At 43.2% G+C, this 15614-nt stretch overlaps 1 protein-coding gene across 1 annotated transcript in view; it reads right to left on the minus strand.

Moving 5' to 3' along the window:
• The window catches only part of RAPH1 (Ras association (RalGDS/AF-6) and pleckstrin homology domains 1), an 86279-nt gene that overhangs the window by 7081 nt on the left and 63584 nt on the right, over positions 1-15614 (minus strand). The window contains exons 8-11 of the mRNA XM_019553660.1: positions 15343-15464; positions 9832-9897; positions 8099-8242; positions 5986-6096 (exon numbers count right to left, since the gene is read on the minus strand). Of these exons, the coding sequence (XP_019409205.1) occupies positions 5986-6096; positions 8099-8242; positions 9832-9897; positions 15343-15464 (443 nt within the window). The remainder of the gene's footprint in view (positions 1-5985; positions 6097-8098; positions 8243-9831; positions 9898-15342; positions 15465-15614) is intronic.

Raw genomic sequence — 15614 nt, forward strand, 5'->3', positions numbered from 1 at the left:
CCTAGTCTGAACACCTTCAAGAGCAAATAGGTTGCTTATCTTGTTGGGATCCTATGACCCCAGCTGACTTCCTGCCCTTTGGGTGGGGGGCTGGACTCAATGATCTTCCGAGGTCCCTTCCAGCCCTAATGTCTATGAAATCTATGAAATATCTTCATTAATAATGTGGACAGTGGAGTCAGGAGTGGACTGGCCAAGTTTGCCGATGACACCAAACTTTGGGGCAAAGCATCTACATCAGAAGACAGGTGAGTGGATCCAGGCTGACCTAGACAGGCTCAGCAAATGGGCAGATGAAAACCTGATGGTGTTTAACACCGAAAAAATGCAAGGTTCTCCACCTCGAGAGGAAAAGCCTACAGCATGCTTATAAGCTTGGCAGTGCTACGCTGGCTAGCACTACCGCAGAAGGAGACTTGGGGGTCATGATTCACCACAAGATGAACATGAGCCTGCAATGCGATGCTGCGGCTAGTAAAGCGACCAAAACCCTGGCTTGAATCCATAGATGCTTCTCAAGCAAATCCCGGGGCGTCATTCTCCCCTTGTACTCGGCCTTGGTGAGGCTGAAGCTGGAGTACTGTGTCTAGTTTTGGGCTCCACAATTCAAAAAGGATGTGGAGAAGCTTGAGAGAGTCCAGAGGAGAGCCACGCGCATGATCAGAGGTCAGGAAAACAGACCTTACGACGACAAGCTGAGAGCCATGGGGCTCTTTAGCCTGGGAAAGCGCAGGCTCAGGGGCGATCTGATGGCCACCTATAAATTTATCAGGGGTGACCACCAGGATCTGAGGGAACTTTTGTTCACCGGAGCACCCCAAGGGATGATGAGGTTGAGTAGTCATAAACTACTGCAAGACCGTTTCAGGCTGTGTGACATAAGGAAGAATTTCTTTACTGTCCGAGCCCCCAAGCTCTGGAACAGCCTGCCACTGGAGGTGGTTCAAGGACCTACATTGAACACCTTCAAGAGCAAATTGGATGCTTATCCTGCTGGGATCGTATAACCCCTGCTGATTTCCTGCCATTCAGGTGGGGGGCTGGACTGGATGATCTTCTGAGGTCCCTTCCAGCCCTAATGTCTATGATATCTATGAAATGTGAGTGTACAGTATCCATTTGTTAAAAAATTCTTTCTGAAAAAAATCTTGGGCAGTTGGGAGTTAATTTCCAACTTTGTTAATACTAGTGGTATAAGCTGAGCATCTATAAATAAACTATACTCTTCAATTTGCTAAAACCTGACTTATACAAAAGACATCTTTGTGAGAGAGAAAGCTCAGTGTCATTTTAAATCTCCTGTTAAACTGCCTGGTGACATACCACCACTACATTTTATTTTACACCTTCAACACTGTGCTAAATAGTCAAGTAACCATATCACAAGTCCCTACTTGAAAAGAACACATATTAAAATTTGAGTTCTTAAAATTTGAGAACATGGATAGAAAGGATTTTTATGACTTACACTCAAAATGGAAATTAAGGTGTTTTTTTTTTAATTTGTTCTAATATGGTTTGGCCTAGTTTATACTGAATGGTCAGCAGGTTTTAAGAAATGGCTCAGTGAGAGCCACGTTTGAATTATGTAGATAGAATATGACACGCTGGAGAAATAGGCACAATTCCATTTCTGCCTTGATATTTTCTATTCAGGAAACCATTTTACAGCAAAAATGTTACCCAAAGAAATTAAAATTCTGCCTCTAATTGCTTCCAATTAACTGAAGAAGCACTGCATACCTTTTCCATTTAAAGGTATTAGATATACAACATTTGTAACTATGCAGGATTTTGTAACCTTTTCATTGAGTTTGGAGACATTAGGAAGCAGTAGCCACGTCAAGCATTTTAGTAACTCATATATGAAATGAAAGCATAAGATGTAAACAAACAAGCAACCTGACCCGCTAAAGAAGAACGACCATTTTTAACATCCTTCCACCACTATCCAATTCATAATCAAGGACTTCTCAGTGTGAACGCAGTGTAAAAACCTGTTTCAACCTATACATGGCATAGCTTTTTGACTCAGTTTGGCACTATTTCTAACACAATGTGTGGGAATAAGATGGTAGCTTGATTGCTACAGGAAGATAGTGTGGCACTATGTAAAATAACTCTGACAGTATTTCAGTTGGTAGCCCTATGGTTTAAGGTCACAACCTTAAATAAAATATTGCAATTGGGCACTATATTAATTACATGCATTTCCTTTTCAGTTGCTTTTCATGCCTCCCATCTTAGGATGTATTCAGCTCTGATCTTTATCTACGCAGTTTTACTAAAGAACCAGTGCATATCACCGACTGATAGGGGGTTTCAAATTAAAAAGGCTCATTTAATTTATGGTGGGAATGCACTAAAAATTTGACCCCTGAGTTTACTATATGTCTGTCTAGGAAAATTATGTGGAAGATGTCTAGAGAATGTTTCTCACTTTCATAAAAAAGGGCAAACAGTGACACTTTTGACAATTTTTCCTCTAACCTAGGGTCGGTAGTGTACTATATGTCAAACAAGTCACAACACAACACAACAAAGTCATATGGCAAAGTCATATGGCAAAAATGCTCCATGCCCCTTCTTCGCTACCAGTATCATGGAAAGATTCTCCTTTTGCATCCCTCTCCCTCCCCCTGCTTTTCCTCAAACATTCATCTTGACCACAAGATGAATACGAGCCTTCCATGTAATGCTGCGGCTAGTAAAGCAACCAAAATGCTGGCCTGCATCCATAGATGCTTCTCAAGCAAATCCTAGGATGTCATTCTCTCATTGTAATTGGCCTTGGTGAGGCTGCAGCTGGAGTACTGCATCCAGTTTTGGGCTCCACAATTCAAAAAGGATGTGGAGAAGCTTGAGAGAAGAACCACGCGCATGATCAGAGATCAGGAAAACAGATTTTATGACAACAGGTTGAGAACTATGGGGCTTATTAGCCTGGAAAAAAGCAGGCTCAGGGACGATCGGATGGTCACCTATAAGTTTATCAGGGGTGTTTCACCAGGTTCTGGGGAAACGATCGTTCACCAGAGCACCCCAAGGGATGACAAGGTCGAATGGTTATAAACTCCTGCGAGACTGTTTCATGCTGGACACAAGGAAGAATTTCTTCACTGTCCAAGCCCCCAAAGTCTGGAATAGCCTGCCACTGGAGGTGGTTTGAGCACCTACATTGAACACCTTCAAGAGAAATTTGGATGCTTATCTTGCTGGGATCCTATGACTCCAGCTGATTTCCTGCCGCTGTGTCCCTGCACTTAAAAATGGCAGGGGTGCTTTAACTAAACATCAAGCAAGCTTTTGTTAAAGCACCCCACTGTCATCTTACGGTGTAGGGACACTGATACACAAGACGCTGGAGTCTGCTGGATCGCAGTAATTACTACGCTCCAGCAGACTTGATTGAGTCTGCTCCAATGTGCTATAATTACAGTGTGTTGGAGCAGCCTTGCTGTATAGGTGCCCAAGAGCGCACAGAGAAACGTAAGGCTAAATGCTGTTACACTTTATGCCCTTAAATATAATGCAGACAGCTATGTAACTGCAGTTTTTGGCACTTATGCATTGTCTGCAAGTCAGCCCCGGGCATTCAAGTTTGCATGTGTGCACAGAGCATGCTTAGGAGGGGCACGCTCTGGCTGGGCAGTTACCTGGTAACATATAGATTATCCAGATAAATTCAGAAACTGTAGCTGGGCAAACATCCGTGACTGGGGGTCAGAGGTGTCCTCCATAGCCCAGTAGTAAGGGCACTTACTTACTAGGGGTGTGTGAAACAGGCCCTATTTGATATGAATTCAGCCCAAATCGGGGACAGCAATTCAATTAGTCGATTCTGATCACTGTCCCCAGTTCGATTCAGCTGAACCTGAATCTGAAGATTTGATGCTGATTTGGAGAATCAGCAATTTGGCCATAGACACAGCTTTAAGTGTTTTTTCTACATACCTTGAGGTACCAGGCGCAACTCATGAAAGCTGTGATGCTGGGGTGGAGCATCCCACAAGAGCACAGGGGGGCCCCCCCCCGCGTGTTTGGCGGCAAACCCAGAAGTGGACTGGACGTACTTCCAGGTCTGCTGGGGAGCATGCAGGAGGGTTCCCCCACACCCCCTGGCTTAGTGATTGGCTACGGGGGGGACCTCAAGTGCCCCCTCCCCACCCCACAAGACCCAGGAGGCACCAGTTGCTGAGCCAGGGAGGCGCAGGAGGGCCCCCAGCATGCTTCCCAGAAGACCTGGAAGTGGATCGGAAATGCTTCTGGTCCACTTCTGGGTCTGCTGCCGAGTGTTGGGGAGCCCCCCTGCGGTCCTGTGGGACACTCCATGTGCCCCAGCATCACAGCATTCACGAACCACCTGCTACCTAGAGGTATGTAGGAAAAACATTTAAAGCTATGTCTATGTCCAAATCATCAAATTTTTCCAAATCACTCCGGAGGGTCCCGATTCGATTCAGAGAGATTAAAGGGTTCTCCGATTCAATTTGGATTTGGAGATTTGGCCACTGAATTGGGTCGAATCTCTGCCAAATCGAATCAGGGACCGAACTTTCGCACAGCCCTAGCACTTACCCATTTACTGCTAGGGCGTCTGAATCTCTCTTGCTTTGCAGCAAAGTGTTTTAACCAGCAAGCTACAGGTGAAACATTAGACAGACTCCTCTTTACACTGACCCACTGCACCTTGCATTTAATATTCACTGTCTAAGAAAAGCAGTGGAGAAGCTTCTGCCTCAGTCAGAGCAAGGGTCTAGCCTAGAATTCATGGACCCTCCCATCAAAATAGCATTCATTTCACTGAGTCACATATCTTCTTGCTTGTTGTTTTCTATTTGACTACCATTTATCTCCCTCTCTTGGCTATTCAGGGGTCAAGGAGGGAGCTGGAACAGGGTCCCCACTTCTGTGCCAGGTGAAACAATCCCAAACCGTGAGCAAGTGCCAAAATTCAAGTTACCTGGCTGCATATGTGCCATATAGGCATGTGAAGGGAAACAGGATTTAACCCTCCAGGTTTCAAACAGCAGTACTTTTGGGAAATGTAAATTGAACAAGGCAGAACCTACTGTAAGAGCTTATTGACTAGTGCAATAATTTCTCATCTCCCCCATGTGGCTCGTATGCAGAGGGGAAACAACCAGCCATGCATGGCCAAAAGGAACTGCATAGTTACCTTGCCTCTCTGCATTGTCCCACTCTTCCATTTAACAGCGGGCTGCATAACAGAATGTATTTTCTAGTAAGTAATAAAAATGCTTCTTATTCTCTATAATTTATGGAAGCAGCTGTTCAGTAGACTGAATTACTTACCATTCAAAGTAATATTTCTGAGATTCACACTGAAAGTTAGTGTAATTTTGTACTGGTTACACCATTAGAGAGCATGTTCTGCATTACAAGCTTTCTGTACAAATTTTCTATACTAATTCTCTATATTAAATCCTCTTCTTCCCTACTTCCTCACAACTAAAAGGACATGGCTAAAAGAACCTAGTTGTCATAAGACACCAGACTAGTGGTTCTCATCCATTTTAGACTCGAGGCACCCTTGCCATGAACTTTTCTGAACTGGGTGGCATCTCAGTTGAGAACCACTGTCCTAATATCTCATCACCAGGCTGTTGGGCTGACCTCAGCAGGTAGAATTCTCCTGCAAACTTTTGTTTACAGGAGTACCTGGAGAACCCAACAGGGAAGCAACTATGGAAGAAGCCCCTGCAAATATTAGTTTACACTGAACCCAGAAGCCTAATTTTGTAACCTCACTTCCCAGTTTGGCTCTGCAGGTACCCCCTGGAAACTGACGTACACAGGGCAGTTTCACCTGGCTGTGGCACCACAGCGCTTTGAAAGGGTCTTATGGCACCTGAATTGAGAACCACCATACCAGACAAAGAAAGCATGCTTTGAAATTTGCTGTTGGTGCCTTTAAACTTGTGGCGTTTGGACGAGGATTTCTTAGCACACCTACAAAGTTACCTTTAGCGCTAAACAGTAGTCTGTAGGGGCTTTATATTTGTTCCGATAGTCTTGTCCATAGTAAACATTGACGTGATCCAGCTGAAGAAAGCACACAAGATCCCGTGAAACCTGTTAAATACCAAAAGAATAATTTATGAAAACTCTTCATAAGGAAGATCAGAGGGCCAATGAAAAACCTCCACATTTGACTACAAGCTCTTCCTACTGAGGCATGGTCTATACAGACTAGTGGTTCTCAGCCTGTTTAGACTCCAAAAATTTTCAAAATTCAGCAGCACCTCATTAAAATACCTAATATAACTATGTTCTGAACATTATCAAATAATATTTCTATTCATAATTAACGTGTTCTTAATTGATTCCACTGGCATGGCCAGGTGGAACTGTGCCTCTTTCAGGCAGATCTGGGAGTGGTTGTGGCAGGAACACATGCTCTTGCTGCAGCCCTTCCCAGCCTGACACTGCGTGGTGTCTCCTGGAAGAAGAGCTGAGCAGGGCAGGTGGAATTGTCCTGCATACCTCTGTTTCCAGGAGGCATGTCAGAGCTGAATTGAAAAGTGGCAGCAGGACAAAGCTGCATGTGCCTGCATTTCTTTATGTGGACAGGCATGCCACTGCTGCTTTTCCTGTTCAGCTCTGATGACCTTCCTGAAAACAGAGGCTCGCAGGGCAGTTTCACCTTGTGGCAGCAGCAGCTTGGAGATACATGCCACTGCCACCACATAGAAGTGCTCCATGCACCTCTGCTCTTACGAGGCACATTGAACCTGAACAAGGAAGTGCTACAGCAGAAGTGGTGGATCTGCCTGCATAGTGTAATGCAGGTAAGCAAGACTCTTCTGCAGCTGCTTCTGCACTCAACTCTGACATGCTGGAAATGGAGGAATGTGGGGCACTTCTATCCAGTGGCAGCAGCAACAACATCACAACACCCCTGGCAGGTTTCTGTAGCAGCCCTGTTAAGTAGCACTAATGTAGATAGGTTCATCAGTTTAGCTAGACATCTGATGTAGTTAAACTGCAGCAGCTATGTCTGAAGTGACTCTTACATATATTGGGTCAGCTTGGTAGCTACAGAGGGAAGCATACTGGCAAGCATAACCAAGGAGATCCACATGACAAACCGGTGTAAGTAACAAAGAACAGAAATTGGAGGAATCTCACACCTTTAAATAAACTGCTGCAAAATGAATGTACAGAGAAACCCTTAGTTTTGAACTATTCAGAACAAAGCACATTGCTGCAAATGGATGCACCAGTGCCAAGAAACTAAACCCAAGAACCATATACTATAATTCATGCTCCAGAAGTTCAGGGAGATTCAGCCAATTTTCCAACACAGCATGATAAATTTCTGAATCTGAGCTTTTGTAAGTAGTCTTAGTTATAAGAATGCTCCATTGCAGAGAGAGGAAAATACTCCAGAGATCTTGAAAAAAAGCAAACAAACCCAAAACTGGCAGGACATTTGGAAATATTTAAACTTTTATTTTTATTCTATTTTATATTATTATTTTTGTAAACAAGCTTTTAGAAACTGGGAATTGATTTCAGAATATGTATTGACTCCAAAATCACATTTAAAATTAAGTTAAAAAAGAGCCACTAGATATGAACTTCTAACAGTAATTTGGAGTTTTACTTTTCCTGGCACGTGTCAGTCAAGGATACACTGATATTTGCAGTGTTGGTCAGTCCTCAATCTCAGAAAAACAGGCCTACTGATGCAGGCAGGGAGAAAGATATTCACTTGAACTCAAGTACTAACTTTTCAGGGAAAATCCGCTATGGCGAACAAAGATGCAAGTCAAACTCTTCTAAATGGACGATCTTCATGACCTGCATTTTAATCTGTGGTCAGAATCCTTGCATTACATGCTTCTAGAATAAACATATGCCATAAGATGCTTTTTAGGAAGGGATTTTGATACTAAACTACACAAGAGCGTAATGCTGAAGTTCAGCAGTAGTATTCAAGGCTCCTACTACATGCAACATTCAGGTTTAAATTAATCAACAGGATGTGTTTTATTTGCCTTTTTTCCTTCAGAAGAATACAGTTACCAGATAGCAAGTTAGAGTAAACAATGATTTTTAATAAAAAATCCACCTTTGCTTTTCCTTTAGGAACATAGTAGATTCCAGAAGCTCGCAAAAGAAAGTAACGTTTCTTCCAAGACTTCTTGCCATCATCTTTCAGCCACAGGACTCCCTCAATTTCTGGCACTGTTACAGAACTTCCACAAAAACATTCCTATAGAGAACCAAAGGAACCATTGAAAAGAGAGAGAACATGCAGCATGCTAATTTTTTTTAATGATGAACTGACTGACTTTACAGTGCTGTAGTTGGAATTTCTTTATCTAGAGAACACATATCAGGAGCAATTTCTTCTGTACTCAGTTATAACATGGAGGGACCAATTATAAAGCAAAAAAAGGCAGTTCAAGTCTTACAGGCCCATTTGATCTTTGAATTTTCTGAGCTAATTGCTTTTTTATTTAGAGAACACTAACAAAGGTGCTACTCAGCCACTACTGCGAAAGTTTCTTAAATGCTGCTTATCAACAATTGGTCCTGAAGTGCTCCAACTAATCCTAGACAAATTTGGAGAACGAGTCCTAGTTCCCAAATATGCAAAAAGCCCAATTAATAATTACTTGGGCCCAATCATGATTCATCTCATACGTGTGTTTCTCCTACTAAATGCTCATACTACAAATGTTGGTCATGCTTTATATTAAATTTATATTGATAAAGGATTCCTAAAGGATTAACAGATGCTCCAACATGTTTTAAAAATAACTAGTAGGTATTATAAAGGATTGTGAGAACATAAGTAGGTGGTGTAAATGCTGGTTGCATCTCTGTCATAGTTACAAGCAACCTGATGATTCAAGCAGTTTTTAGCAACTGTTTAACCATGTATTAAAACATCTCTTCGTAATTTAATAATCATTTATACATTTATAAATAAAACCTTAATAAGTGTAATCCAATATATTTTAGCCCTATTTTAAATATTTACTTTAGTGTTATTCCATTGAAATCATACTTATTTCCAAAAGGAAGCACACCCATTACCCTCCCATTTTGTATCCGAAGTGCTAGTCATCTGAATGTAACAGCTAGAAAACATTTTCAGTATTAGGATGTCTCTTCTTTCAAATGGCACAGAACTGTAGAAAATTGAGCCTAAGGTCATATTTAACATTTGATATTTTTTTCTATTTGTGGTTGCTTTTGTTCTGAAAAGCTGTTTAATTTTTTTTTCATTTTAATTAGCTCCCTTGTCTAATACATTTTTTTCTCCCTTGTCTTTATTATTTTGTATTTTGTGGGGGTTTTGATCTATTAAACTATTACTGTTTCAATTTCTTATACATTTGTTTAGCAACACAATTTTGGATACAACAAACTGCTGCCTGAGACTCAGCTGTATTATGCAAACCCAATACTATATGGGTAGCAGACAGAAGTTTGGAAAGTACCATTTCTAGAAAAAATGTTCATATTTTCATGGGATCAAACACTATGCTAGAGTCCTGCAAATCTCAACTATGTTTAAATACAACTGTAGATGGCACAGATTTGATCCCAGTACAAGACAAGATCTTTCATTCAATTCTGCTGTTAACGTAATAAAATCCCCAAACATTTTTATTCACAAAGAACAGGGGAACATCTCCAAGATAAATACTTCACATTTAACATATCCTGCTTTACACTGCCAGGAAACTCACTCCTCTTCATTCATCAGGGTACATGTTAGCAAACTTTTAAGTTAAGTTTACCATAATGTAACTTAGAAATAAACACCACTCTCTACAACAGTAATCTTACCTCTAGCAGCACCTCTTTGTTTCTGTCTGCCATCTCAGAGGTTTCTTTTTTCCCCAGTAGATAGTTCTGCAGCAAGAGAAAATGAAAGCATAACACTTCAACTGAAGTTCTGAAGTACAACAAAGTGTTCTTTCTTTTTCATCTTTCCCTACTGGTAAGGGTGTAGCCATTCTCTAAGACTTCTCTGGTCTCCTAGTAATATAATCCACAATAAACACAGATTTAGAGCACACGAGTCATTGTGATGAATTGTTAAAGTGTACTTGGGACCAAAAAAATTATACTGTGTATTTTAAGAAAACTTTTCAGTTGTTAGTTTATGAGAAATTACCTTAAGTAACAGCCTCATAGGCAAGATCTTATCCTACCCTTACAATCCTGTAACAGGGAGTCTTGGGCTCCTGGCTCCTGTTACTTTAATGAGAGAAAAGGCAGCACACAGAGCCCAGGAAGCTGAATAGGGACTAGCCACAAGAAGGAAGACAGCAAAGAAACACTGCTACATAAGTAGGGAGCTAGCCATTGGAGGGAAGGGGTGTACCTGTGGCAAGTTAGGAAATCTCTGCCTGAGGGGAGTTGTTTGCAAGGGACTTAGGGAGCTAAGGAAACAGGATAGTAGGACACAGTCTAGCTCATCCAGCAGGGAGGCTGCTAGAGCAGCAGTCATAAGCAAGGAATCTGGTTTTCTCTGTTTAAAAGTCCCAAATACTCTGATAAAAACACAAATTGAAAATTCTCTGATTAAAAACCTCAAAATCTGTATTTTTCCATGATTAAAATGAAATGCCACTATATATATAGGTATCAGTTGAACACAGTGTTTCACTGCTGTATTTACAATTTTGAAGCAATTTGAAGGCCTGCCAGTGCCACAGTCATACAAGCAGTCCTTGACTTAAGACATTTCGAGTTGCAACGAACAGCACTTATGACATTTATAAACTGACACCCTGTTTTGGCTTTCTGACGTCAGTTTCAACTTCAAAACGCTTGATCTGACACCACGCCAGCAAACAAGTTTGGTGTGTTGCCCATCTCCCTGGAGAACATCTGTCCAAACTTCCTTGGACACTTTTTTAAAGAAAGCAGACAAGACTCCAGAAAAACCTGCAACCAAGACTCCTGAGAAGACTCCAGCCAAGAACCCTTTAAAAAGTCCAGCAAACTCACCTTAGAGAAGTCCTTCCAAATCAATACAATTGCTATTTACAATATAAATACATTAATGTAGCTACATTACTCATCTATAATTATCCAAGTACAAAATTCTGTGTTATTTTTGGTGAAAATAGGGTAATCAGACCTTGGTTCTGGAACCAATCCCCCATTTCTAACATTGCTCCTATGGGAAAATCAGTTCTGAGTTACAACGTCTCAACTTAAGACGTGGTTTTCAGGATCCAATTGTGTCATAAGTCTGAGGATTGCCTGTAATAAAATAAATTCTAAATACCTATATTTTGGCATTGATTTTGTTTTGTTTTTTTTATCATGGAAAACTGGAGCTCCCTGTACCCGCTTTGCTCATCAGAACACAGGTCCAGCTGTGGCTGTCCTTTCCCACTTCCCCTGCTGCTTTACAGGGCTGAGCAGCCCTGCTATGCTGTTGCCCTGCTCCTGCCTCTCATTGCCAAGCCACAGCCCCACCAAGCCCCAGCAATGCTCCTCACTCCTGTCCCACGCCCCTATCCCTGCTGGTGCTGATCACCCCAGCCTACATTCTCCCGAGTCTGCCACCGCTCCTCACTCCAGACCCCCAGCATCTGCCAGCCTTGCTGGTGCCCTTTACTCCCAACCCACATCCCCTCTACCCCCAGTGTGTGGGGAATGAAGTCAGTGTATGGGGAAGGGGGGATGTGGTCACAGGCAGCATGTGGAATTGGTGGGACACAGGCAACGCGTTAGGGGGTGGGGGACATGTGCCCCCCAAGATGCCTGCATCCACAGCAGGGCACAAGGTTGCAGCTGCGCCAGACTAGCACAGGGCAGGAGCCACCTCCATAGCGCAGAGGGCAGGACCCAGTGTGGGAGGGAAAGCTGCACTACCATAGCCACCAAGGTGAGATGCCCTGTGCCTGCCCGGCAGCAGCGGGAGGCACAACTCTGCATTGCCACTGCACCTTATCTTGGTGGCCCATGGTGGTGTGATGCTCCGTCCTGTGCCAGGTCCCAACCGTTGGGCTGTAGAGGCAGCTCCTGCTCAGAGCTGGTCCAGCCAGGCTTCAGCCCTGCATCCCATTGTGGGCACAGAAATGGAGAGAGGGGGACGGGGACACGTGCTCTCCCCCCCCAACATGTTTCCTGTGCCCCCCCCCCATTCCCATAGACTTACCTGGAGGGACCTGCCAGAGCTGCTCTCCACCACAGTCTGGCTGCCACATGCACATATACATATGCACATGCACAGGGAGACCCCTGTGTCCTGCTCCCCCCCAGCCTCAAGCAGCCCTTTGCATGTTGCAACTCTGCCAGCAACCTTTAAAGGAGAAAATCCACATTTTTCTGTGGTAAACAGAAAGCCTGGATCCCTGGTCATAAGCTGCTGTGCCAATCTCCCTAACCAGAAACCCCTGATCAGTTGGAGCACCACCTGACTGGAAAGGGCAGGGCTTAGTCTGCATACAAGTCAAGGGCCTGAGCCAGGTCAGGCAAGGCTGGCCCAGAAAGCTGCAGAGTGAAAAGCTCCTGGTCATGGATGGTAGGAAAGGACTCTGCTGACTCCTGGAATCCCCTAAAAATGCAAGTAACGCACTGAAGGCTTGCTATCAGGGGGATGTAATCTAGGGCAAGGGAAGGCATGGTTGCTCTGACAGTAAGTTACTGTTGATGTATGGATTTAGTGCAGCTTTAATTTATATCACAGCCAGTGCATTTATATTCCTTCATTACAGTTTAATCTGATGGTTTTGGTTTGGGTGTGCCAGGGGTTGGCAGAGGTTCCAATAGTGCCTAAGGCAGGGGCGGCCAAATTCCAGGCTGCAGGGCCCCTAAAAAATTTAGAAAATTAATATTTATCTGTCCCAAGCTGTCTGTCATGCGGCCCTCAATGGCTTGCTAAAATTGAGTAAGCTGCCCTCCAGCTGAAATAATTGCCCACCCCGACCTAAGGGCATGTGGGGGTGTCCTGAGCCCAACAGGGGCCAGGGGCTCAGGACATGGAGTGGGTTTTGGCTCAAACGCAGGTGTCAGCCAAGAAGAGGGTAGCCTAGTTTGGGCAGATGCCAGGCAGGGTCAGGAGACCCAGGCAGAGAGAGCCAAGGGAAGCCCAGTGCCCAGACCAGGGCAGAGACAAGGCCAGGGGTCCTAGACAAACAAGAGCCAGAGCAGGGGAAGGACAGGGCCAAGGGTGTCTGAGAAGGACTGATACCAGGGCAAAGGGGTTCAAGATCCAAGGAAGAGAGATGGATTGGTACCCATAAGCTCAGTCTGGGACAGTGGACTGGAGCTAGAGGGCCCAGCAAAAGAAAAGGGGTGGAGACCGAGAAGACCAAGGCCCCAACAAGGGAATGATTTCACAGTAACACTTGCAAGGCATGGGTGTGGAGTAAGGGGCAGTTGGAGCCACGCAACAGCCAGGGCTACAGGTGCCCTGGGGTGGCACATATGGGTCAAAAGGACCCACTTAGCCTGACAGAGGCAGAACTGAGAGCAGAGCAGGGTCAAGGAGGGACCTGCCAGTAGCTAGAAGAACTAGGGCTCACTGAAGGATACTCAGGTAGCCTTTGCTTTGATCAAAGCATGATGGGTAAGAAGGGGAGGGCACCCTAGAGCTGGAGCAGGGCAGGGGTTGCGTAGCCACCAGGGAGTGTCATGGTCACCCTGGAACACAAATCCCATTACAAAACCATAAAGCCAATCACTGGCCAGTTTAATACATATAGAGATAACATTAAAACTCAGGATAAAAGTTAGATGAGAAAAATCTGAACTTTTAACAGACTTGCTCATTCACTGCAAGAAGTACATGTAGAGGTATTTCTACTTCCTTCCACTCCACCTCTATAGTTTCTGCAAATAAAAATATTTCTATGAAGATTTTTTTCCTAGTGGCCAAGTAGTTATTTTTCTTCTCCTTTGTTTTTTAAGTTACAGTTCGTATGTCCTATGGGTAAGAGTAACGATACTGAACAAATCTCTTAACTAGTACAATGATCCTGAATTCTTCCTCACCTAATCTGAAAGCATTTGATGTAGTGAAAGGGAACATCTTCTGCACCCTTTCATGTTCTCGTGTTCTTTCCAGAGGGAGCAACATTCACGGTGTTAGATCAGACCCAACCTTTTAACCAAGGTGAAATATTTATTTGTGTATATTCTGCACTGCTGTTTTATGCTGGTGGCCCACTCTTAAGGATAATTAGTAAAAAGAAGGGGTTTCAGGCATAAGGACTAAGTTTTCAAAAGGACCTACAATTTTGGGTGCCTCATCTTGAGGTACTTAGCAGAAACCTGTTTTTTGGGGGGAGATGTGCGACGCTTGTTGAAAAATCATGTTTATTTACCGTATGTTCAGGTGGGAATGCAAGAACTGAAGCATCCAACATCACTAATAATTTTTTTTGTAGTTCAGCACCAGGGGCTTACTCTGCCACATATTCTACAGGCATAAAAACAGCATATGCTGCAATGGACCACAGCATAAGTAGAAAACATGTAGACAAGAAGCAGAAAAAGCAGCTGTAGTAATGTTAAATATGCTCCTTGTTAATTCTATATCTTTCAAGCTGTATGTTTTTGGAGTTTTTTTTGCTTCTTTTTCTACCTTTGTCCCCTCGGTGCTTCTAGCCCTCCAGCATGATATTACTGTTTTCTGCTTGTGCCTATTAACAGAAAACCCTAACTACCATACCTCAGCTGCTAATTACTGAAAACAGCTATTTTTCTCCTCTTAATTGGTTGATCTAGGGACACAAGTGAAAAAAAAGCAACTCCTTGGGGACATGTGCTCTCCCTTTTCTTCTTTCCTATCAGGTGATTGTCTCTGTCCCACTGTGACAGAATCCACATTCCACAGGTAGCCATTAGTAGTAACAACACCAGGCAAACAAGCTCAAACCCTATCCCCTAAACCTTTGGAGGTGAACAGGACTAGATAATGGTGAAAAATCCTTGTGAAGTGGTCAGATGGGCTGCTATGCAGTAAGTAGTGTAAAAAGTCGACAGAAGGTGCAAAGGAGTGGGGGGATACAGGAGGTTGGCACAAAAACAACAGTCAGTCTATGCACTGCTGCTACCTAGGGCACAAAGATGCCTAGCACACTAGCTTGAAAGTAATATTTGAAAGTATTCTCAAACTTAGAAAATGGATTGCTTAGATCAAGATTTTATAGGGGGCATTTTATTCTGCACTGACCACAATGTGTATTTTGGACCTACGGTCAAAAGACAAAACTAATCTGTACTTGTTTGTACAGATGCCAATATAAAAAGAAAAATGTTAAAATGCGTACTATCAAGAGAAGTCTATAATCTGATTTTTTTTCTTAACTTCAAACACAGCTTCACACTTACCTGGGGATTTTTGAAAAGAGCGTATTTTTCTATACGTTCCACAAACATAAGTTTGTTTTGACTGTCTCTTGTCCAGTTCAGAAGGTTTTCAACTAAATTTTCATGGTCCTCAAAGATTCTCTCTGTATAAATGACAAAAAGCAAAGATAAAAAATTCTGTTCTGTTACATTTTGCAATATGACTTATAGTTTCATAGTTTCTAGGGTCAGAAGGGACCTGAGCAGATCATCTAGTCCGACCCCCTGCCATGGCAGGAAAGAATACTGGGGTC

Source organism: Crocodylus porosus, unplaced genomic scaffold, assembly GCF_001723895.1.
Source record: "Crocodylus porosus isolate Cpor-Errol unplaced genomic scaffold, CroPor_comp1, whole genome shotgun sequence".
NCBI classification, from domain to species: Eukaryota; Metazoa; Chordata; order Crocodylia; family Crocodylidae; genus Crocodylus; species Crocodylus porosus.